The sequence below is a fragment of the Actinia tenebrosa genome, unplaced genomic scaffold (assembly GCF_029948245.1).
Source record: "Actinia tenebrosa isolate PJP-AT-01 unplaced genomic scaffold, QUT_ActTen_1.0 PGA_scaffold4__44_contigs__length_22323623, whole genome shotgun sequence".
Classification (NCBI taxonomy): domain Eukaryota; kingdom Metazoa; phylum Cnidaria; class Anthozoa; order Actiniaria; family Actiniidae; genus Actinia; species Actinia tenebrosa.
In genome coordinates, this window is record NW_028292581.1 from 17,401,913 (window position 1) to 17,426,392 (window position 24,480).

General features: G+C 35.1%; 2 protein-coding genes and 1 long non-coding RNA gene across 6 annotated transcripts in view; 1 reads left to right on the top strand and 2 right to left on the bottom strand.

Moving 5' to 3' along the window:
- Nucleotides 1-614: 614 nt before the first annotated feature.
- Nucleotides 615-7,800, bottom strand: LOC116301553 (GTP-binding protein Rheb). The gene is made up of 8 exons (XM_031710630.2): nucleotides 7,647-7,800; nucleotides 7,452-7,523; nucleotides 7,013-7,080; nucleotides 4,657-4,739; nucleotides 3,771-3,827; nucleotides 3,059-3,106; nucleotides 1,838-1,919; nucleotides 615-1,241 (listed from the first exon to the last, which is right to left on the bottom strand). The coding sequence occupies exons 1-8, from the start codon at nucleotides 7,696-7,698 to the stop codon at nucleotides 1,149-1,151; spliced, it is 555 nt and encodes a 184-aa protein (XP_031566490.1). The 5' UTR covers nucleotides 7,699-7,800; the 3' UTR covers nucleotides 615-1,148.
- A 3,190-nt stretch (nucleotides 7,801-10,990) lies between these two features.
- LOC116301549 (unconventional myosin-Ia) overlaps nucleotides 10,991-24,480 on the top strand; it is a 39,304-nt gene continuing 25,814 nt past the window's right edge. For 2 of the 4 annotated variants that reach the window (XM_031710621.2, XM_031710624.2), the window contains exons 1-7: nucleotides 16,801-16,907; nucleotides 17,009-17,105; nucleotides 20,998-21,149; nucleotides 21,527-21,642; nucleotides 22,256-22,350; nucleotides 23,361-23,465; nucleotides 24,145-24,191. In XM_031710621.2, coding sequence (XP_031566481.2) covers nucleotides 16,866-16,907; nucleotides 17,009-17,105; nucleotides 20,998-21,149; nucleotides 21,527-21,642; nucleotides 22,256-22,350; nucleotides 23,361-23,465; nucleotides 24,145-24,191 — 654 coding nt within the window. In that variant the 5' untranslated portion in view covers nucleotides 16,801-16,865. Of the gene's footprint in view, nucleotides 11,197-16,800; nucleotides 16,908-17,008; nucleotides 17,106-20,997; nucleotides 21,150-21,526; nucleotides 21,643-22,255; nucleotides 22,351-23,360; nucleotides 23,466-24,144; nucleotides 24,192-24,480 lie in introns of those variants that run through there. The other 2 variants (XM_031710623.2, XM_031710625.2) reach the window with 2 other exon arrangements.
- LOC116301550 (uncharacterized) lies at nucleotides 20,243-22,421 on the bottom strand. Its single transcript, XR_004197750.2, has 3 exons — nucleotides 22,281-22,421; nucleotides 20,979-21,116; nucleotides 20,243-20,393 (listed from the first exon to the last, which is right to left on the bottom strand). It is a non-coding gene; the product is annotated as an uncharacterized LOC116301550 (long non-coding RNA).

A 24,480-nucleotide genomic window follows, 5' to 3' on the forward strand; every position in this document is an offset into this window, starting at 1 on the left:
GGTGGATAAATCCTTATCCAGTGGATAGATACTTATCCAGTTGATAAGTTGATACTGTTATCCAATAAATTTATCCACTGGATAAGATTTATCACTCGGATAGTGCGATAAACCCTTCGTAAAGCCTGGCCCTGTAATGTAACATCAATCTTTCTCTACAGAGAGGTATAGATATTTCTGGATCTGCAAAATTTCTCTATAAAACAATAATTATAATTTTTCAAACCTTAAGAGCCAAATCACAGATGCATTTTCAGATTTTCAATGAATAATAAAAGACTAAGATAAATCTCATACTCATTAATAGTTCATGAGGAAACCAGCCAATCAATGGGCTATTTTTTGGGTCACATGATGTTACTTGAAACCTGGTAAAGTCCTGTGAAAGGGCTGAATTAACTTTGTTCAAGTCCTTGGACTGGATCAAAATTAATTCAGTTCAGGGACATATCTGTCCCTTAAGTCTTTCAATCCTAAACAAAAATAAATAACCTCCCGAATTATTAATGAGTATGAGAAGCCATTTCAAGGCCTCCAAATCAGACTGGACGGGATTTCAAGTCCTTGCAATTAGTTCCAGAACTAATTGTGCAGACTTGAAATCTTGTCCCGGGGGGGGGGGGGGGGGGGGTACTCCCATATATGGACTACACGGGGATGATCCGCTGAACAGGGTATGGTTTTTCGAGCTTCTTGTCATAAACAGGGTATGCACTTTCACTCAAATGCCAAGTTCTTCCTGAGTTTCCTGTCATATTCAGGGATTCTACTTTTGTATTGACTGAAACTGGTTATTATGGTCATAAAAAAACGATACGCGAGATGACATGATAATTGAAACGGGAACTCAGGGCAATTAATTATATCTTTTGTCACGAACAGGGTCTACAAATTTGGGTTTTTTTGTCATAAACAGGGTACCCCTTTCAGAATCCCAGCGGAACACCCCTACCCAAATTCTGACGGAGTACCCCCCCCCAGGAATCTTGTCCAGTCCCCATTGTCGGCTTTGAAATATTACTTCAAGAATGTGAAAAACCAATAGTATCTTTGCCACAGATTTTTCACGATGATTTGAATTTTTCTTAATATGCAGTAATCATGCTGTCACTATATGTCTTTTCCAAATATTAAATAAAACAAAGTTGTCATAAGATATTACAATCTTCTTTTTTATCTTCTGGTCCATTTTGATGCTTTTCTATCTCGTATAGCATGGTATTGAAAATTTCCTGGACACACTAAACACATCAATAAAATACATTAAATTTTGTGAGAATTTGTTCATGACTTACACATGTGTGATATCCATTAAAATATGACACAACGCAAGTCACAAAGTCTTGGTTAAGACTACAGAGGGGTGGGGGGTGGGGGTTTATATCTGGGAAGAAGACATATTGTTTACTTCCAGAAAATATCCATACCCCATCATGAAAGGAAATTTGTAAGAGTACCCCCCTGCCCCCAGGAACTTCCCATTTTCTTCCATTCAAACTTTGGATTTGTAATTTTGTTCTTTCTCTGACCCCCCTCCCCTGCAGAATTTCCAATGTTCTCCTTTGGTGGGGTATGGATATTTTCTGGAAACTACACATCGCTGGGGAAGGGGATAATAAAAATTTATTATGAGTAATCCAGTACCGCTCGAAAGCTGGATTTTCATTGCTCCCTAAGTACAGTACCGCTTTTGTAAGGTTAGGTTTAGAGCTATTGTTTGGATGGCCAATCTATTGTTTTTTAATCCTATTATGTAACTTGCTCCGAGTGGCACGGGCTGGCTCATGATTATAATCAAAATTATAATCAGAATTTTAACAGTATATATTGTACTTACACTATTTTCCTTGGCAGAAGCTTCAAAAAAAGCTGCCTTCCAAGAGTTAGCAACCACTTTCCCTGATTCTGTACTAACAACTCTGAAAATTCAATGATGAATTGACTGTTACTTAAAAGAGAGAAAGGACATAAAAAAAATTTAATTAACAGTTTTTAAAAGTTTTCTTTAGGTATTGTTGCAGTTCCCCAAGAGGTTGCATTGGTAGGGTAGGTCAATCGTACCTCCAAATTCCTGTGGGAACCTTGCAACTAGGAGTTTCATTACCCATTACCCCTTGTAATGATCTAGGATTTCATTCATGGACTGGAGTGAAAATCTTGGTTTTTAATTACTTTTGAATTTCAAAATATGCAATAAACCTAATTCATCTTGGTGCAATGTTTATCTATTTCAAGTCAAACCACATATCGTTCCCAAGAGTATCATTCTTTGTTTAACAGTTGAACACAAGAACGAACATGAATACGGATACACCGCACTATATAATCATTCCCAAGTGTATCATTTCTTTGTTTAACGGTTGAACACAAGAACAAACATGAATATGGATACAACTCATTAAATAATCATTCCCAAGAGTATCATTTCGTTATTTAACGGTTGAACATAAGAACAAACATGAATATGGATACAACTCATTAGATAATCATTCCCAAGAGTATCATTTTGTTATTTAACGGTTGAACATAAGAACAAACATGAATATGGATACAACTCATTAGATAATCATTCCCAAGAGTATCATTTCGTTATTTAACGATTGAACACAAGAACAAACATGAATATGGATACAACTCATTAGATAATCATTCCCAAGAGTATCATTTCGTTATTTAACGATTGAACACAAGAACAAACATGAATATGGATGCAACTCATTAGATAATCATTCCCAAGAGTATCATTTCGTTATTTAACGATTGAACACAAGAACAAACATGAATATGGATGCAACTCATTAAATAATCATTCCCAAGAGTATCATTTCGTTATTTAACGGTTGAACATAAGAACAAACATGAGTATGGATACAACTCATTAGATAATCATTCCCAAGAGTATCATTTCTTTGTTTAACGGTTGAACAGAAGAACAAACATGAGTACGGATACAACTCATTAGAGAATCTTATTCTCTAGGAAATGACATGCATATTGCACCACAATGATTTAGGTCTATTGGGTGGCTCTTGTAAGTTTGAATGGAAGGAGACTTTACCTTTCCATGTGTAAATCAGTCTTGTTTCCAACAAGTACCATTGGAACACTAAAAAAAGATGACAATTACAGGTTGCATCTCCAATATCATAGTAAATCACAATACCCTGTCTACAATGAATAATATTTTACTGTCAACTGATCTACCAACAGCCTATTGCTAATCTACTGACAACCTACCAACAACCAATCAATACCCTGTCTACAATGCAATAATATTTTACTGTCAACTGATCTACCAACAGCCTATTGCTAATCTACTGACAACCTACCAACAACCAATCAATACCCTGTCTGCAATGCAATAATATTTTACTGTCAACTGATCTACCAACAGCCTATTGCTAATCTACTGACAACCTACCAACAACCAATCAATACCCTGTCTACAATGCAATAATATTTTACTGTCAACTGATCTACCAACAGCCTATTGCTAATCTACTGACAACCTACCAACAACCACTCAATACCCTATCTACAATTCCACTACTATAATCTACCATACCCCCTCCCCCCAAATCCACAAAGGATTTTTTTAAAAGACCCCCCTGACCCGGGAAATTTCAATTTTCTTCCACATTTTGTTCTGACCCTGCCGCCCCTCGGAAATTCCAAATTCTTCTGTGTGTGGGTGTGTGGGGAGGGGGGAGGGAGGGGGAGGTTGGTGGGGGATAATTTCTGGAACTGCACAACCTACAATTATTACTTACTAGTTTTGTCCAGTCATATCTAAAAGTTTTTCATGGATGACTTTTGCAACCTCAAAACTGTGAAACAAAAAAAGTAGAAAAACAAAGTTTTGAGAAAAGAAGATAAATGAATAGAAATGCAAAAGTTAATTTTAGCGTCAATCATGATACCTTAAGTAGAACCTGCAGAATCAATCAATAAAAAATTTGCTTTAATATCAGCCTTAGTTATTCTTTACAATTGAAATTACAGATGTTTCCTAAGCGATTCTTTTATGTTTGATGCTTAAACTACAGTAGAAACTGTATTAAGCAGCCACCCTTTGAGATTGTCAAGTGGCTGTTAAAAATAGAGGTTGGTTGCTTGGCAGAGGTATAATTACCACAGTTTTCAGTTTTCTGTTACTCATGGCTAGCCTCAACTTTGTGCAGAATATTCATGTGTTCCAGTCAAGGTCCATGAAATTTCAAAGAGTTTGTATATAAATAGAGGTTGGTCACTAAATGGAGGTTAACCACTTTATAAGTGGCCATTTAATAGAAGCTCTGCTGTACATAGGTTTTACTCTCTTTCTAAGCCAAATCGATATCAAAGCCCTGAAACATCGTAAAATGTATGAAGTAATAAAGATTCTAATTTCCTTTTTTCCTTTCACTCTCATTAAAGACAAACTTTTTTTGAAACAACTGTAACAGATTTGGTACAACGCATCTGGAAAATATCTTAAAAATCTAGTTTTGATAACGGTGGACTAGTACATGTACTGTATGATTAATATTTGTGAAGTTTTCTAATAATTTACCAAAAAAATAGCTCAAAACCCAACTTTGCTTTTATAACACCAGTCGACGTGTATTGCTTTTTCGTTTCACTTATTTAATGCATTTTTTATTCATTATGACAAACCTTTTTGCAGAAGTTACAGTATATACTATAATATATCCATGGATGCCCATGGAATAAGACTGTGGAAATATTGAATATTCATCCTATAAAGAAAGAAGTTTATGATTAATTGAATGAGCTTTCATTGGGTATTTTGAAATCAGTAAAAAATACAAAATAATTACCACACTTGGAAAAATATGTTAAAATTAGGAAAACTGCAAGTTTGAAGTAAGTAAGTTCAATGAACTTGTGAAAGTAAATTTTTTTGAAGAGAGTGTGAATTTTGTAAAAAACCCTTTTGTGGTACTAGGCATTACCAACAAATGTTTTTATACAAAACTTTGATTTTTTGAAAATATTGTTATCTTTCTGATTTTGGAATTCCTTCCTTCAAACTTCACAGTTTTAATAATTCTAGAATGCTATGGTAATTATTCTTCTGTCCGGTGAGTTTTGGAGACAGTTCATAACAGTTCATTATACTATGTTAGGAGCAAGAAGAGATAACTAGCTAAAAACTAGTGTGAGCTGTGTCGGTGTTTCTAATGAAACAGTAATGATGAAAAGGTAAATTATACACCGTGAAAAGATGAAAAAACTTACTAAGTAAGTAGTTAGTAAGTTATTCATCTTTTCACAGTGTATAATTTACCTTTTCATCATTTATGTTAGGAGCAGATGTCCACTAATATCGAGCAAAATCAAGAATTCGTGGTTACTGTCAAAATTCCGATTTTGCTCATTTTTGGTTGTGTGATACTTAGAAATTTTGACTGTGACTGGCCGATGCTGGATATTAGTGGACCTTCGCTCTTAATCTTTTGTAAAGAAGGACAGCATTTTGTAAGAACAATGAAGGCTACATGCAGCTGTAAGTCGTAAGTAAATAGCAAAAACAACAAGCTGGGCAAACTGACAACATTGCCTTTAAAGTGAAAGTGAAAACTGATCCATAGCAGATATAAGAATGAACACGAAAAACTATAAGAAAATGTTTAAGACAATTTTTGCTATACATTGAATTGCTGGGTCAAATCAAGCTGATGTAAAGAAAGTAGAAAGTGGAGTTATTCTTCCCTCCCCACAATCAGTGGTACTGATTGTGGGGAGGGGAGAAGGGATGGATTGAAGAAGTGGTGGAAGTGAATTGGATTGAAGTGGGAAGGAAAAGACATGACTGGAGTGAAGAAAGTGGATTGGAAGTGAAGTGAAAGATTGTGGAGTGCAATAAAGTGGATACAAAATGCAATGGAGCATATATTATATACAGTAATGATGAAAAGGTAAATTATACACCGTGAAAAGATGAAAAAACGGATGCTAGTCCTTCGTCAGAGTAAAAGACTAGCGTCCGAAACGTCAGTAAGTTTTTTCATCTTTTCACGGTGTATAATTTACCTTTTCATCATTACTGTTTCATTAGAAACACCGACGCAGCTCACACTAGTTTTTAGCTAGTTATATCTTTTTATATCCATATATTATATACCTAAGAGGCATGGAGAATAGATGCACCAGATATTATATAATGATTTGATTACTAAATTACAGAAGAGCACTTCAAAATATATTAAGCACACAAAAAAATTACAAAACTGCCTATAACTGAGAAACTAATATTCCATTCACACCAAGGCTTAAACATGTTTTAAAGTGGTTTAACTAAACAGGTTTGGAAAACTATCTACGAACACTGCACAATATTTGGTGAAATAATGCGTGTAAGCTATCCTTTGTCTTGCTCTGATAATATTTTAGAAAGTTTCATTATATTGTAGGTTTCTAGTTTCTCAATTTTTTTCCTAATGAAAACATAGTTTAACTAAACACGTTGATGATGATGATGATGATGATGATTTATATAGCGCCCTTTCCTATGTGGATATCATCAAAGACGCTTTACATTGAGTTGTGAATGACAGATTGCTTTTTTAAGCAATTTATAAACATGAGAGATGGTTAGTATGAAGTGGAGGAACTGAGGGTGGTCACTGCCAGGGTTTCTTTTTACTTCCTCAGTGGTTCTTTTATGTCCCCCATTTACTGTTGGTTGGGAGACAGGGCCTACGGTTTTAAGTCCTTGTCCGAGAAGACTTGAAGGTCAAACCGTTTGCAGATATAATTACAAAGGCAGCACCTTCTCCTCAGTTATTTAAAGACCCTGAGTGTTGGTCCAGGCCGAGGCTTGAACCACGACCTCCCGCACAACAGACCGTACGCTCTTACCAACTGAGCTAACCAGGTGGCCATTAGGTGTGAATGGGGTATAAGTGTTTTAGTGTCTCAGATTCAGGGTAAATGATTAATATTATGAGATTATTAATAAGTGTTGAATTCAAATATCTCGAATATTGCATGATGTATATTCCCTTACCTGACCAGCAGTATCGATCAGCTCTAAGAGAAATTCCTGTCCTTTGTATTTTACGCTTTTCGTAAAAGCTGAAATAAAAACAAGGGGTTTGAAGCAAATGAGGTAAGGGACGGATCGTTTATTACGTCCCAGGGAGGGGGGGGGGGGGTACGTTTTTTAAAACTAGTAAAAATTGGGGAGTACATTTTTGTAATGGCCGAATTGTTTGGGGGGATGGGGGGGGGGTACGTATTTAGTAGTATTGAAAGGGGGAGGGGTACGTTTTCTATTTAATGATTTTAGAGGGGGTACAAATTTCATTTCATTTTTTTGCGAAGAAACCACCGCTCCCCCCCCCCCCCCCCCCCTGGGACGTAATAAACGATTGGTCCCTAAGCTTTTGATGAGGGTAAACTTGCTAAATTAACAAGACGAAATAATTTGTCATAAACTGCCTTACTGTTTTCAATTGTCGGGTCATACGAGTCTACAAACTGTCCCTCTACGTACTGAATCGTTAAAGAAGACTTTCCTGTCATGAAAAAGAGCAAAAAACGATAAAACAAAAGACTTTTTCCGAGATCGAATCATCATCATGTCCCGGGCATCATGTTTATCGCTGTATATTTGAAGTCCACGAGAAGTTAATACTTACCAACTGAACGGAATCCCATCACGGCAATTTTACGACTTTTTGGAGGAGCCATTGTTAATTGAATCAACTATATAATCTTTTTTAAAAATATATATTCCTTTTGAATTTATTTTTGAAGTCAAAATAGATGGAACACTACATCTTGTACATGCTTTGGACCAAAGAAGCTGAGCGCATTCCCAGGGTTCATAGCGTACGGAAGAGTGCACACCACAGGAAACCCAGTCGACGAACACGCAATAAAGGATTGCTCTGAGGAGGGGGGAGGGGATGGGGGTAGAGGGGCTAGTTAAGATGCATGGAGCACTACATTTTGTGTTTGAAAACAATTTTGGAGTATTCCCAGAGTCTATATCGTACGCAATAGTGCACACCACAGGAGGCCCAGTCAGTGATGTTTTTTTTTTTGCCTGCTTGTGCCTACGCAGCTTGGTGGTGGTGGTGGCTGAGATCGAAGGAAGGGGTTAGAGGGGTCTTAGAGTGATTTTGAATTGGTAGGGGAGAGGGAGATTAACAAACTGAAGTTACGCGCTAAACATATCCCAATGATAGTGCCTCTGAAAAAATGCCAAACAAATTCTTTGATTAGACTTTATTGAATACAGTTTTTTAACACGAAATAATGCTCATGCAGAAAAGGGCACCATTAGCTGCAGAAAAAAAAGTTCAATCTGACAGGCACATAAGACTGAAGTGACAGGGATGAATTGATCGCATTCGGTTTGATTCGTGTGGTTTTTATGGATAAGATTCAACAGTATGACAACAGTCCTTTTAAATCTTTAATTGGAGTTTAACTTAGTTCGCATTATGAGTTAAATTCCCAATTAACGCTGTTTCTTTTGTCTTGGAACTGGAAAGGAGAAAAGGGGGTTTTATTTAAAAGAAATAAAAACCCCTTTTCTCATTTCAAGTTCCAAGACAAAAGAAAAAGCGTTAATTGGGAATTTAACTCGCAATGCGAACTAAGTTAAATCTCCAATTAAAGATTTTTATTAGGTGCTTCCCATTTAAGCCAATCCATCCGGTTGGAAATTTATTCACTAGTGGTAAGAAAAGAGCGCGGGCAACTTTGACTTTCGAAAATGGTGTACACGCGTCTACCCCGGAAAGAACCGAAAACCGGAATTTCCGGTTTTTCGTGAATATATGGTAAGCACCCCATTACTTTACAGGTAAAAGCAGGTATTATCTGCGAACATTCAATCGAAGAGCATTTAATTTTATAGCAGATTTTTAACCGGTTATCCACAAAAACCAGAGCAATATGGGGAATGTGAAAATGGCGAATAATGTTCACATGTCTGACAAAGCCATGTTCAAAAACATGAGTCAAAAACATAACCCTAGTTGCCAAACATGGCCTAAACTGAATTTATACGAATTGCATCAATAGACCTCTTGGGCTCGAGCGTAATGTTGTCCCATTTCAGACCACGTGCCATTCCCTAGAGTATCCACATGAGAAGACACATAAATATGGATACCACTCCAACACGAGAATGACAGCTGGTCTGGATTGGGAAAACATTACGACCAAGCCGAGGAGGTCAATTGCTTTTTGATTGAATTTGAAACCCAAATCAGTTGCTGTAATTGCCCTAATTCACTATGACGTCACATCAAAGCAATCTTCAACAATCTATTGTTTAAAGGGAAAGGATCATGGTCATCGGAGGGGGTCAAATCAACGCAAATTCACCGAAAATTGTTCAAAAACCCGTATCAATCCACGAAGAGAAGTAGAATAGCCAGCAAACGCTCAGAATATTTTTTAGAACATATTAACACATATTATATCTGAAAACCAGGCCATTTTAGATTAAACTGTTTCGTTAGGAGCAAATTTTGTTGAATTTCCTATTGGAATTGGCGATTCTGTCCCCCACATAAACAAACAGTGACGTCATAGTGAATTAGGGCAATTACCTGAGGCTGGAAGGAATAGCGATGCAAATGTATGATTCGCTTATTTATCGAAGGGATCCGCGTACAGCTTCACGAAAGAAAGACACGGTTTCGTACTTTTAACAAAAAATCTCAGCAATCAATCTTGCCAAATCTGCGCTATAGATATCAACTATAGAATGGAGGCCAATCTCGTACCCAGAGCCTGCGGATACGAGATTGAATGGAGGCGCAAGCGCGGGTGGTCTGCGCTGCGCATGCGTCGCCTAACATTCACTATGTGCGTTCTCATACGAACAGCGGTTGCTTGTTGGTGTCTTCGGCTGGCGTTTCTTCCGGTAAAAATAAACCTCTAAATTCCAAATAATTCATGGAACAAAGGTTCACTGCTGGCTATTACGTGCTACGCCCGAAAAAAAAAAAACCATCCTGGAACATAAGTAGTACTCATTAAGTGCTTTTAGATAATAATGGTCAAATGCCAGTATCGATAGACGAATTTTTTCATGGCATCTGTTTAAGGAGAAAATCCCCTATGATAAATACACGACCTCGAGCGAAATAGGATATGCAATTCAGGTGGATTAGATTTGTCTGAGAGATGATATTATTAAATGGTTCCATCGGTTTTAAAGCCACACCCCTCAGAATTGAATAACAATCTTAACTTTAAAAGGGCGGCATAATGTGAGTCATGGCTATACTACACTTTTTGCCTTTGGTGTGATTCATTGAAATTAATTGAACAGATGAATAAATCTTTTTTGAAAAAAGGGTGGGTCACCATGATTTTTAAAAGGGAATACTAAATAATATGAAAAGGAGTCGTCAAAGAGAACGGCTTCTGATGACGTGACCCTCTGACCCACCCCGGCATTACTAGCCTCTCCCCCACTTGACTGCCATATATGCATTGTTTTAGGAACGTAGCAGTTTCAGTAAAATGATCAAAATCATAAAGTTTATTTCTTTAGAAAAATAAAAATTGATAATAAGAGAAGTCGTCTTTGCTATACGATAGACAGAAGTCGCTAATATCAATGGCGTCATACCATTTCAAATGATAAAATAAGCTGTAGTTTTACAATCGTTTATACAACCTAAGGTTTAATTGGAACGTACGGCTATCGTAGCTAAACTTTGGCAATAAAATTCCCAATAGCGGGCGTTGCGGCAACTCTGGAACCACATGCACTCCCTCGATATCCGCCCCTTAAAAATAAAGTAAAATAAGGGGGGAATCATTATAGCGGTTTCCGTACGGTACTGTCTCAAACTGCACGTACACGATACGACGTGCCGTAAGATTCAAATGTTTTCCCATTGATTTTGAGTAAAAGTACATGGCTCTTCCAGAGCTCAAGTGACCTTACTCATACAGTTACCGCTGATATGTACCTCCTACGGGCTCACTTTATGACGTCACATATTGTTCATAAATAAATGGAGCCGCAGTGACCCGCGAACTATTTATTTAAGATGTCCGACGAGTTCTTGTTCAAAGAAGGCCTTTCTTAAATCAAAAACCCAACAATCAATTACTCTTGTCCAACAGCTTGGACCACAGATGGTCGTGACTTGAAAATTCTTACCATTTAGGGTTGTTTAGCTTGGTGTTGTTGGCTTAGTTCGCCAGGTCGAGGTGAGTCAAATTGCGCGTGAAATTTTTCGTCTACTCCTACTTTTAAAATATTATATTTTAGATTACACATTCTTCAAGCTCTAAACAGGGTTGCTAGTGTGTGAAGTCAGATTTAATTCTCCACGTTCCGCTAGTAAATATTTTAGTGTTTTTCTCATCGTATATTGGGATTATAATTAGCTACCGTTTTCAGTTTGAATACAACTTGTCCAACATGTCTGCAAATATAACACGGTGTTTACTTTCGGACACTTTCAAAACTTGGAAAGTCATTTTTATTATTCCTTTTAACCTTCATACTTTTAATAGGATAATCTGGTTTAATACTGGAATTGAATATTTCTTGACTAAGCTAGATCTGAGCAAATTTATGGCTTCCAATGGAAGTTATTTTAGTCAACTTTTCAAAAAAACATATATAACTTCGTGATCAATGACAGCAAAACGAAGGCTGATTTGGCGTTTGATTTTTAAGCGTTTGTTTTATGTAGTATTTGCATAATTTTCCAAAAACAGAACATACTAATTGATTGTCAATATGATTTATGCTAACTTGTGGACTTGAGATTAGTTTTCCATAACTTACTCTCTTATCTTTTTGAACTAAAATATGTAATTATTTAATACCTAACAACGTAAAATTTAAAAGTTGAATATATATTCATAGAGGCTGGAATTATAAATATGTTTGAACCATCTTTGAAGTGTTCTGTAATTATTACCATTAATATTTATTCAAAACATTAGTCCTATACAACTCATTTCAATATTCACAAATGTCTGATTTTTGTTTAGATGAAAATATTTGCCACTGATGTGACATCATCTCAAAAAAATTGTCCTCTAGACAGTAATGCGTTTAGCACTGACTTTCACATTTAGGTTGGCTGTGTTTGTGTAATCGTACTCTTTTAAAAAGGCTAAGTTCCTGGGCTTGCCAAGTAATAATCAAAGCGTGAAAAGGTAGATTAACTGTCTTACAGTATATGTACTAACATGCATAGTATATATACTTGTTAAGTCATGCTTGTACTCTTTAGTTAGACTGTACTCCAAAGAGAAAATCTAAGAGTTTAATGATAAGTGCTATTCAAATTAGTTTTGTTTTAAAGTTAGTTTTCTTTTGTTGATTATAAATTTGAGATTCAAACTATGGTTCACAACAGCTTGCTTATGCATCTAGACTGAACTCCTAGGAAGAGTCTATAAAATAAGTTTCTAAATCATGAGGGTTTTATATTTTACAATCATCTAAGGTTTGTGAGTAACTTGGTTTATTTTTGGATCTCATAGATTGACATTTCACTGAAAGGTCAACTTCCATTGATGAAATTTAAACCATTTCCCTAGCCATCTCTGACATTTATATTCACCATGTTTTTGTCCATTTTAGGTTGAGATTATGACTAAATATGGTAATCTGGCTAAATTTATGGATTATTCACCACATCTCTGTGTCTTTAGTCATTAACAACATATCTAAAAGCGTGTTACTTTGTGTGTATCGGATATTCTTGTGGTGTTAGTCAATATGTCTGATATACAGTATAAACACTGTCATATCTCTTTTCTTGTATTGTCTGTGCTTTGTAGATTACAGCCACTCCCATTGGGTTAGTTCTAGCTTTTATCATAGAGCTGGACACGAAATGTTATTAGCATAAGAACAAAACTACAGAAACATTACTGAGCTTAGTTTTGCATTTGCAGTAATCTTAATAAAAGAAGCAACTGACAGTATTATTAATGATCTCATCACTAATTCAAAATATTTCAAATTCAAATCAAACCTTTTTTGAAAAATTGTAATTATATAGTTTTTAGTTCAATTCCACTATTGTGACTTGAAAAAATTTTTTTTTTCTTATGAAAAATTTACCACAAAATTCTTTTGACCGTAGGAGGAAATATCTGAAATTGTCATAGTCAATATATTAGCATATACATGTATATCACATCATATTGGCATTCTTTTGTTGTTGGTTTAGTCATGTCTAAAGAATGATAACTTTCTTCTGAATAACATAATTTTATAATTTTGTAATGGTACAAAATCAGGGCTACAAGAACCAATTCTTACCTAAAAATAGCATTTTTATTGATATGGTAATTATTGTGCTTGATGTGTGCTATTAGGTTATTACCAGTTGATATTAAATGCATTTTAATTATTTGATCAAATATTTTATACGTATCATTAATAATCATTGACATGGTCAATGCCTTCGTAGGTATGCAATAACTGTGAGTCACTAATTTGTTAAAGGTACTTTTAGGAATACAATTTAATAAGAAAAATAGGTATAATTTGTGTTTTAAAAATTCTTGTTTGAATATTTTTATAAAATTCCCTGTGTATTAAGATAGCAATAATAAGAGCTGTTTTTTTTTGTCTGTGACCTTATGAGAACTTTTTCGTAATCCACTGGTTCAAAAATTACTTAGGTGGCCCAGACTGTGGTAAATTTACCGTAATGGATCAAAATCTAAAATATATCGTTTCTGGTTGTTGCCTAGTTATATCAAATGGTATAAATAAACATATATTACAAACACTTTTTAAGTGCATGAATATCAGAATGTTAATGTGGACAGTTCTTAAGCTATTTTTAAGTGGATAATAGCTTTTGTTGTCAGATAAACAGTTTTGCTTTGATGGAATCCAATAGTGTACATTGAGATTACGTTAGTGTTCATTGATTAGGACCATTTAGTAAATTATGTATACTAGTTTGTAATTACACTTACTCAAAATGGAGAAATGTATATTCCAAAAAAATAGTTTCGATGATGTTTCCATCTTAGTTTGTGGTTCTCATTAGCTAATGAACTATTAGCTTTTAACAATATATCCATCATTATTTTATGATATACCATTATGTAGTTTGAGCTTGAAAATGATGTCATGTTAATATTGAAATGTTGAGCTCATTTTTATCACTAGTTTTCATAATGAAATGTTTACCTAAAATATTTTTAATCAGCGAATCATTTGATAATAATATTAATTAATAAAATTAGAATTTGATTAATATTAAAATCCATAACTTTATATTATTTCTGAAGTTGCGAGAACAGTGTGTGGCTTTTATTTTAAAAGCACAATTAACGGGCATTGAAGTGCATAATTATCATTAGTATTTTTATACAAGTGAATATAATAAATCCAGCGAGCTCACTGTTCAAATTTTAAGTCTTATACTGCTGCTATATTCATCTACAGGTGAATTTATTTGTTTATTTGTGCTGCTTGCAGAGATTAATAAAATTTGAAAAACTCTCTCCATTATTTATTATTTTAAAATAATTATTCATCTCAGGCTCAGTAAATAGCTGGAATTTTTACCCCGCCACTCAAAGACTCGTATCTCGGTTAATTGTTAATAATGTGAACACATGCCAACCAACTCTCTCAATTCTTTTTGTATTTCAAATTGATTATGATAGAGCCAATATTGCTCGAGGTAGAGCCAATATTGATAAGGTCAAGTAGGAGCTAATAACAATGTCCAATTTAGAAAAAGCCTGTTTTTTTTGACATCTGGACAAGACATTTTGAAAAATTCATTAACTAAAATTCATTAAAGAAACACAAAATAAAGAATGAGTTAAAAAGACATCAACAATTTTTTTGCCACAAGCAATAAAACATTCTTTCCTCATCAAACATTTAAAAAATTGCTTAAAATTTTAAATAATATTTTTTAAATATTAGGCTGGCACAAGTGTTACCTACGCTATTCAGGGCTTGAAATAGCGACCTGCCAATGGCCAAATGCCAGGCCAAATTAAAGGTTTGGCAGGCAAAAATAATTATGAACTGCCAAATGGATATTAAAATTGCAGGCCAAATTTACTGGGCATCGTTTTTCACTGTTTCTTTAATCTGGTACTGATTGTTCCCATTCACAAATAAATTCTCCAATCAAAAAATATTAATATTTAACAATTATTCGCTGAATCTAAGTTTCTTGACCAATCGGTGCGCGAGATTTTCAATAATCACCTGTGTATTTATACTAATGATAAATATTAAAAGAGCGTCCCTCCTTTAGCTCTCAGTGGTAAAACCCTCCATTTAGTTTGCAGACGCATAAACATGTGTACATATATTGTCACTTTTTTGATTTTAGTACTCTGACAGAACAAATGTCTGCTCAGAATATTTATCCAAGAGTCTGAAAATCATGTAATTTTATTTTCTCGGAAGTCTTGTCTACTTTATGTTGCATGCCATAAAAATAAATGGAAGGGCAATATTTGTTTCATAGTTCAAAAATAAAAAACAGTGGCAGGCCAATGTTTTTCCTATTTCAAGCCCTGGTCATTATATGAGAGGTCTGACAAACACCTCTCTCATTTAACAATTATTTACTGAGAGGCGAGTCTTCGAGCTGCGAGGTAAATATTCTCTGATATTCACTGAGGCTGAGGCAAATAATTGTTTTAGTATAAATACCCAGGTGATTCTTTCAAAAAAAAGTTAAAAAAAGATAAAAGACATTTTTTTCCAGTAACAACAACATTTTGGCCCCCATTTTGAATTATTGCTGGAGGTGACTATCCTGTGATAATCTGATTTTTTTGACCAATCAGCGCGCGAGATTTTCAATAATCACCTGTGTTTTTTTACTAATAAAGATACATACAATACGAGAGTAATTATAAATGCGTGTAGAACTTGTATTGCATTACAGTATGAATTAGTTGAAAAAATTTACTCTTGACATGATCAAAATGATAAAATAATTAACTAATATTAGCTTCTCAAATAATTAAATATTTAAGAATAATAGAAATTAATATTTATTCTTCAACTAATATTTTGTTATGAAATTCTTAGTCAAACTATATTTTATTCAAAATTATAATACTTTTAGTGAATAAAATAGTAGCATGTATACTTAATATTTATTAGATATTAGGCCAGTTATCAATATATATGTAGCCATTAGATATTCAAGGTCTGGTTGAAAGTATTCTTATTAGGTAAACACAAGAACATTACATTGTGTCATGTTTCGTTTTGTTACTCTGTCAATTTTTGATGATTTTATTCGAAAAACATCAAATCATATTAGAATATCATATTTCTGCTCTGAATATATATGTCTATTGAAGTCATATCAACAGTTAATTTCACTAGTAACATCATTATATATCTACCTTTTGCCCTCTCAAAAATTTGATTATAGTTAAAGCCATTACTTTTTTACAGGATTTCCTGTATTGATATTTTTTTGTCAATTGAAGTTGACACGTTAATTCTTATTACATACTGCCAGGTGAACTGACAAATTAAATATTCATCACAACTCTTTAAATTAGAATTTTGAAAATTCTCTCCACAAACCAAGAATTTTCTTGGAGTATTAAAAATATATATCTTATGTCTGTGTTTGGAAATAATATTCTGTGAATAAATAATAAGGACATTTTTCATTGAGAGGAAAAACTAAGAGATTGGATAAAATGTTGAAGTCAGTTATCACCAATTATCTTTTCCTCATTTATATTTAAATTTATGCTGAAAAATGCATGGGTTTGGCACTAGGCAATAGATTTTTTCAAATGTTTTTAAGATTGAACATTCATAGTTTTTTCTGTTTTTTAAAATTTTATTTAATACTAAACATGTAGTGAGTTCTTTTTACTGGAAATCCTGGAAGATGCAGCGATATCCTAAGTTTATTCAACCGTATGATCCAAATGTAAGTTATTATTTTAACTAAGAAGCAGCTCTGTCTGAAGCTGTAGTGTGTTCATTGATAACTAACCATGTGAATCACAAAATGGCTTACCAATACTCTAGGAAATGGAACAATCAGCCAAAAAGCTAGCATCACCTAGGAGAACATCTCCAAGAAAATTACCAGCTCCTAAATATGCTTCATGGAGTGAAGAGAAATGTAAGGGTTTGTGAACCAAGAAAATTCCAAATATTATCATTTTAAAGAAGCATGGTTTGCACCTTAAAGATCACCAAGTTTTTTTTCCTTCACTAAAAGAAAAAAAAAAACCACATTCATTGGGTCTATTCAATATTATTTGTAAAATTATCTGAAGATTTAAGCAATTGTTATCCCCAGTAAGATGCAAGAAATAATTTTCAAATTTTTTTTTTTGATTACTGGAATGTCAAACATTTTATTAAGCACTTCACAATTATTAATTCACATTGTCTATTTAATTTTATCCTTTTTTATAATTTTGAATTTATAAAAAATTGATTTAAATGTTGATTTGTGTTTCTTATAATTTTAATTTAAGGACAGTTTACTAAATTTGGGTTATTTGTTCAGCATGGCATGTAAACTAAAGGCATGAGTTTTTTATATACAATTTTATTGCTTAGAAAAGAAATATCTTGCTCTGGTTTTGTCAATGTCCCACATATTAATTTTGTTTGTTTTTGTATTAATATGGTAATTAAATTGTATAAATGACAGCTGGAAAAATATTCAAGTTTTATAGTTATTGACATCTGCAGAGAATTTGCTACTCTTACAACTTAAATTTTCTTTGTAGTTATTTATATATTTTTTCTTTCTGCCTTCCTTCCTTTCTTGCTGTTATCTTTTTTTTTTCCATTTATTTTCTTCCTTTGTTCCTTCGTTCCTTCATTTCTGCCTTCCTTCCTACTTTGCTTTTTTCGTTTTTCTTTCATTTATTTTCTTCCTTTGCTCCTTCGTTTGTTCGTTTGTTCCTTTCTTTCATTTGTTCGTTTACTCGTTCGTTCGTTCGTTCGTTCCTTCCCTCCTTCGTTCTTTCGTTTCTTCATTCCTTCCTTCTTTCCTTCCTCTCGTTCCTCCTTTCCTTTCTTTGTTCCTTCCTTCCTCCTTTCTTTCCTTCCTTCCTTCCTTCCTTCTTTCCTTCGTCTCGTTCCTCCTTTCCTTTCTTCATTCCTTCCTTCCTCCTTTCTTTCCTTCCTTCCTTCCTTCCTTCTTTCCTTCCTTCTTTCCTCCTTTCCTTCCTTCCTTCCTTCCTTCCTTCCTTCCTTCCTTCCTTCCTTCCTTCCTTCCTTCCTTCCTTCCTTCCTTCCTCCTTTCCTTCCTTCAGTCCTTCCTTCCTTCTTTCCTTCCTTCCTTCCTTCCTTCCTTCCTTCCTTCTTTCCTTCCTTCCTTCCTTCCTTCCTTCCCTCCTTTCTTTTTTCTTTCTTTCTTTCCTTCCTTACTGTCTTTGCTTCTTTGCTTTTTTAAAATAAATCATTTTCCTTCTTTTGGTCTGTTTTCTACTTACAATCTGCCTTTTTCATTTATCATTTTTTAATGATATTTTATAATATTTTTATTTTATTTTTAATTTTTTAAATTTATTTGATACTATCAATAGACATCATTCACTTATTAATTGAATCCTGTTTTAATCCATTTTGATCTAGGCATCACCATCAATATATATATATATATCTCATACCATATTTCCTCTATTATTAAAGCCCCAGCTGCTACTAAGGCCCTACCCCTAAGGGTGAAATTGCTAAAGCATGTGGTCCTTTTACCTCGACAGCCCTTCTCACCTGTTGAGACTATGAATAAAAATAAATATGAATTTCCAAAGATCAGGAAAAAAAGAATTAAGCCCCCAGCCTCTAATAAGCCCCTCTTCTAATAAGTGACCCCAGTCCAAAAGCTCTGATGAATAATAAGCCCTCAGGCAGCTTAATAGAGAGAATATAGTATGTCTGTAAAATTCTAATCAGTATAAGTAGAGTATACCTAATTATTTATGCAAAGTAAGAGAATAAATTCTCAGAGAATCAAAAAATAAGCTCAGTACCAAGATACTGCCCTTCAAAGCTGCATCCATCTTTTACACACGTTTTTGGCTTCAAAAAGTCCAAATTTAATGACTTCAACCATTGTTACTAACATTATTTTTGAAGTGCTACCTAAAACGTTTGATATCTCGTTCGCCAACTATCCATTTCAGTGACCATCTATCAAAGAACTGCAATAAAAAAGCAAGACTTCCATGGAGATTTGGGTCTGAATTAGTATATGTAATAGGACTCCATGCTGTCCAATTAAGAAATAATTGGACAAGGAAAATTCTGAGGACTTCCAAAATTGGAATTTTTCGAGCCTAATTATTTCTTGGTTGGGGAGCATGAAATCCCATTACCTATTAATTATATAGCTGCCTAATTAATCCCATATCAACAAGACCTGTCCAATTAAGAAAATAATTGGACAGTTACCTATATGGGATTAATGAGAAGCTGTATAATTAAAGATTTTAGAGGATCAGAGTATTAAAATCTTTGATTTAGTGTAAACTTTCCCTCAATAGATGGTTTTTTTGCAGTCCTTTGATTGATGGTTGTTAAAATGCTAGTCACCAAACAAGACTAGCATTCGGGGGTCTAGTCTCCTCAGCAGCCGTTCTTAGTGTCGGTCCAGTAAACGCTTCCCTTCCCTAAGAACAGCTGCCTGGGGTCGCACTTCAACGATAATGGTTATAATTTGTTGGATGAAAGTCAAAACATGAGAAAAAGCTGTATGGTTTACAGGAAACATGTTTATTCATCGCACTTAAATAATTAAAAAAGGCCAGCATGTGGCCAGCATATTCACTTATTATGGAAAATGCATGGTGTTTTTTAAATAATGTAACCTGCACTGATAAGTATTGAATGTAAATATATAGGTATAATTATATTAGATTGCTAGCAGAATTGTTGTTGAGTTTCAAAATGATAAAATAATAGAAGCCAGAGCTGGAAATGATGGTTTGGAAGTTTGACAAAATTGGATAATAGTGCTTATAGAGGTTTTGCACCATCATGTGCCCGCGCCATAATCCAGCTTGGGCTGCCTGTGGTTAGATGGCTGAACAATAACGTCCCTTTGGGCTTAGGAATTGAATTCTTTCTTATGTAAAACGATTGTATTGTTCCTGCCATCTGACATGGCTGCCGTCATGTGATGGTGCAAAACCTCTATTCGTTGTGGTGCAATGTTTACAAATTTCAGGTCACATGTCATTCCCAAAAATGGTGGTGCATTAGTAAACACATGAATATCGATACAACTCAAACAAAGAATGTGATTCTCAAGAGAACAAATGTCTCGTGGTCTTTAATGGAAAAACATTGCACTACAACAAATGAGGTCCATTAATAATACAACCTACAGCCTGAATCACATGGGCCGCTTGGGGTCAGCAATGAGAACTTTAGCCCCTCCATACTCCACCTGCAATGACATAACATCAGGGCTTAAAATAGCGGTTGGACATCACACAATCTCCACCCAGAATTGGAATTTGTCCGGTCAAATCTTTGCCTTGCCAAACGTTTTGACCAGTAACATTGAGCCAGAAAAGTGTTATGAGCTAAAACTAATTTGGCCAGTCATCATGACCACCGACTTACTGGCCGTTATCGTAAGCCCTGAACATTTTGTGAAAGAAAGTAATTTCTAAAGCTTTCCACAATTACCAATGACAAATAGTCCACTAGTTTGTTTATACCAAAGTATCTTGTGTATTTTTTTATATTATCTTTGTGTCTCGCCATTTGGTTGCATTTTTTATTATTTTGATCTCAACAACAACTTAATATTTTAGTGCTGTAGAGGCTTTACACTACAGTAGATGTATCTAAAGATGGCAGCCATGACAGGAGACACAAAACAATTGAATCTGGTCTCATCTGATTTACATGAGAAAGAATTCAGTTTCCCAGGGGAGAAAGACTCTATTGTTGTGCCTCCTGTCATGGCTGCCATCACGTGATGGTGCAAAGCCTTTGTGGAAGTTATTGTATTAACATGTTGTACCTCTTGTCCGATCCTTCAGCCATGACATCAACAGAGGATGCCCCTGTAGGGGGTGGACGGAGCATCCTGGACGATATGGTAGGGGTAGGAGATATGGTGCTGCTTGAACCATTAACAGAAGATGCTGTGATGGAGAATCTGTGGGAAAGATATAATTCCAAAGATATTTATGTAAGTAACTAACTTTGTTTTAGGCTTGATTTAGTGAATAATTTTTCCAGTTCCAAGCAATATTATCAAGATCATCATCAGGATGTTTCATCATCATTATTATGGCCATGCATCATCATCATCATGTATCATCAACATCATTATTATCCTATATGAGAATATATGTATAGAATATATATTTGTACTGCGGTAATAATGTGTCTGATTGAGCTGATCCGCGCAGTATATCAAGCAACTTATGCATCTGCTAATCGTAAGACTCAGAATTTGAACCCTTGCCCTTATTATTGTCATCATCATTATCTTTATCATCTTCATCATCATTATTATTATTATTATGACATAATTTTATAATTCTATTATTTTTTATTCCCCAGACATATATAGGAAGTGTTGTTGTGTCCATCAATCCCTACCGAAAATTCCCTCTTTACACACGTGAAGTCATTGCTGAGTACAGATCACGAAACATCTACGAACTATCTCCACACATGTGAGTATTTGAATGAATGGGAGAAGGGAGAACAGATTAAAAGAACAGCCAGCATGTACAAGCACAGTTTTCCACCACAATGCATGATGAGAAACTGAGTACTTTTGTTGTTTTGGCTCCTCTAACCAGGGACTGAGGAGCCGGGGGGGCTGGGCGGCTGCAATCCCCCACTTGTTGCGCAAAGTCAAATACTATCTTTTTATAGCTTAATTTTCAAATGCCAGTCCCCCCTCCCCCACTTTTAATACATATGCTCCATGGTCCCTGTCTAAATATTCATCTGACAACTTTTCCTCCAATGTTCTATTGAAATGTAAGTATTTTAACAGACGAAAATTAGTTTTTTTCTTCTGAAAGTTCCTTTGATTTCCCTGTTACATTTTTGCAGTACTCAGTTTCCGATAATGCTTTGTGAGCTTTGATACACATTGCCTATTTGAATGAATGTCAGATGATCAACCAGACAACCAAATACTTAATAAAAGTATGAATCATTGAATTAACAAATGAACTAGATGATCTTGTTATTTATCTGGTAAACATTCTGCATGAAACCAAAAGCGTCTATTAAAACTTAGCAGTTAACAATATTTCAACTGTCTTTCTTGTTTAGATATGCCATTGCTGATGATGCTTACCGGTCAATGAGAGATCACAACAAGGATCAATGTATTCTGATAACAGGAGAAAGTGGATCTGGCAAAACAGGTAAATGATGACATTGGTATTAGAAACAAATATGACCTCAAAATAAGTAGTGACAGGTTGTTAATGGTGTTGATGGTTAATTGGTAGGACTGTCAAAAGACAGATGGTGTTGGTGGGCTGTTGGTAGGGTGTCAGTAGATTGATGGTGTAAGTGGGTTGTTGGTAGGGTGTCAGTAGATTGATGGTGTTAGTGGGCTATTGGTAGGGTGTCAGTAGATTGATGGTGTTAGTGGGCTATTGGTAGGGTGTCAGTAGATTGATGGTGTTAGTGGGCTATTGGTAGGGTGTCAGTAGATTGATACTGTAAGTGGGCTGTTGGTAGGCTGTCAGTAGATTGATACTGTAAGTGGGTTGTTGGTAGGGTGTCAGTAGATTGATGGTGTTAGTGGGCTATTGGTAGGGTGTCAGTAGATTGATACTGTAAGTGGGCTGTTGGTAGGCTGTCAGTAGATTGATACTGTAAGTGGGTTGTTGGTAGGGTGTCAGTAGATTGATGGTGTTAGTGGGCTTTTGGTAGGGTGTCAGTAGATTGATACTGTAAGTGGGTGGTTGGTAGGGTGTCAGTAGATTGATACTGTAAGTGGGTTGTTGGTAGGGTGTCAGTAGATTGATGGTGTTAGTGGGCTATTGGTAGGGTGTCAGTAGATTGATGGTGTTAGTGGGTTGTTGGTAGGGTGTCAGTAGATTGATACTGTAAGTGGGTTGTTGGTAGGGTGTCAGTAGATTGATGGTGTTAGTGGGTTGTTGGTAGGGTGTCAGTAGATTGATACTGTAAGTGGGTTGTTGGTAGGGTGTCAGTAGATTGATACTGTAAGTGGGTTGTTGGTAGGGTGTCAGTAGATTGATACTGTAAGTGGGTTGTTGGTAGGGTATCAGTACGTGGATGGTGTTGGTGGGTTGTTGTTAGGGTGTTAGTAGGTGAATGGAATTGGTAGAGTGTCAGTAATAATGTGGTTTTGGTTTTCTATTACTAGTTAATTATTATATTATTATTTTGTTTGTATGAGTAGAAGCATCCAAAATCATCATGCAGTATGTAGCGGCAGTATGTGGGAGAGGCAAGGAAGTGGACAGAGTAAAAGAACAGCTTTTACAATCCAATCCTGTTTTAGAGGGTAAGTTTGCCACTCCCCTGAATAATTGTGATGTCAAATGCTAAGTCGAAATAATTAAAGATTTGTTTATCCATGTAATTCATGTGAAGTATAATGATATCTTTTTGATAGTGGGTGAACAAAGTCAGTCTCCAATTCAGGCCACTTGCACACACTTTAAACTTATATTATTACAACCACCACTCTCCATATGGGGCTCTTTCGTGAGGTTCCCTCCACACCCACTACCACTAGATTCTATATTTACAACATACGACACTCAATTCATGTTGCTTTTTACGGAGGGAGAAAACCCTTGTGGCATATGAGAGAACAACACATTGAACAAACTCAACTTACATATTATGATCCAGTTTGAGCCAGGGCTTGAACTGGGACCACGGTGGTGAGAGGCAAGCCGCAAACCTCTACGCCACCCATGCCACAAATATAATCACAAGTCAACCATGTTCTTTCCTGTGACATATTTTATAAAATGCCCTTAAAACCATAGGGACCCAGCTGATAATACTGCTTGAAATTTTGTTATTGAGTCCTGGAATTTTGCATTATTTCTCAGCTAGAACCCTGTAACTTTCAACTGATGGGTTAACTTGCAAAGGGAGGAAAACTGAAGAACCCTTCTTGCTCAAGGGAAAAGGGGAGAACAATCCATTTATTATTTTGTTAATTTTTTTAGCGTTTGGAAATGCCAAGACATTGAGGAATGACAACTCATCTCGTTTTGTAAGTAAACAAGGAAAAACCTGCCTAACAAATATTAAAATGTATTCAGTGATGAGAGGAATGATGAGAGGAATGATGAGAGGAATGATGATGGTAGGGGTGGTGGTGGTGGGTGGTGATGGCAGCAGAGACGATCCTATCAGTATTATCAGTAATGGTAAGCTAATGGAGACAATAATAATAAGAAAGACAGGTGATGATACTGATAATAGTGGTGGTGATGATTGATATTATCATGTTGCTTAAGCTGGTGACAATGATGAGAATAGTGTTAAGGATGATCATAGCA

Bases quoted from the DNA above. Each gene is read 5' to 3' on its own strand.
- LOC116301553 (XM_031710630.2), bottom strand. From the start codon at position 7,698: ATGGCTCCTCCAAAAAGTCGTAAAATTGCCGTGATGGGATTCCGTTCA. The intron at 7,524-7,646 runs GTAAGTATTAAC...TTTTCATGACAG, and splicing joins GATGGGATTCCGTTCAGTTG to GAAAGTCTTCTTTAACGATT. The intron at 4,740-7,012 runs GTAAGGGAATAT...CTTTCTTTATAG, and splicing joins TGATCGATACTGCTGGTCAG to GATGAATATTCAATATTTCC.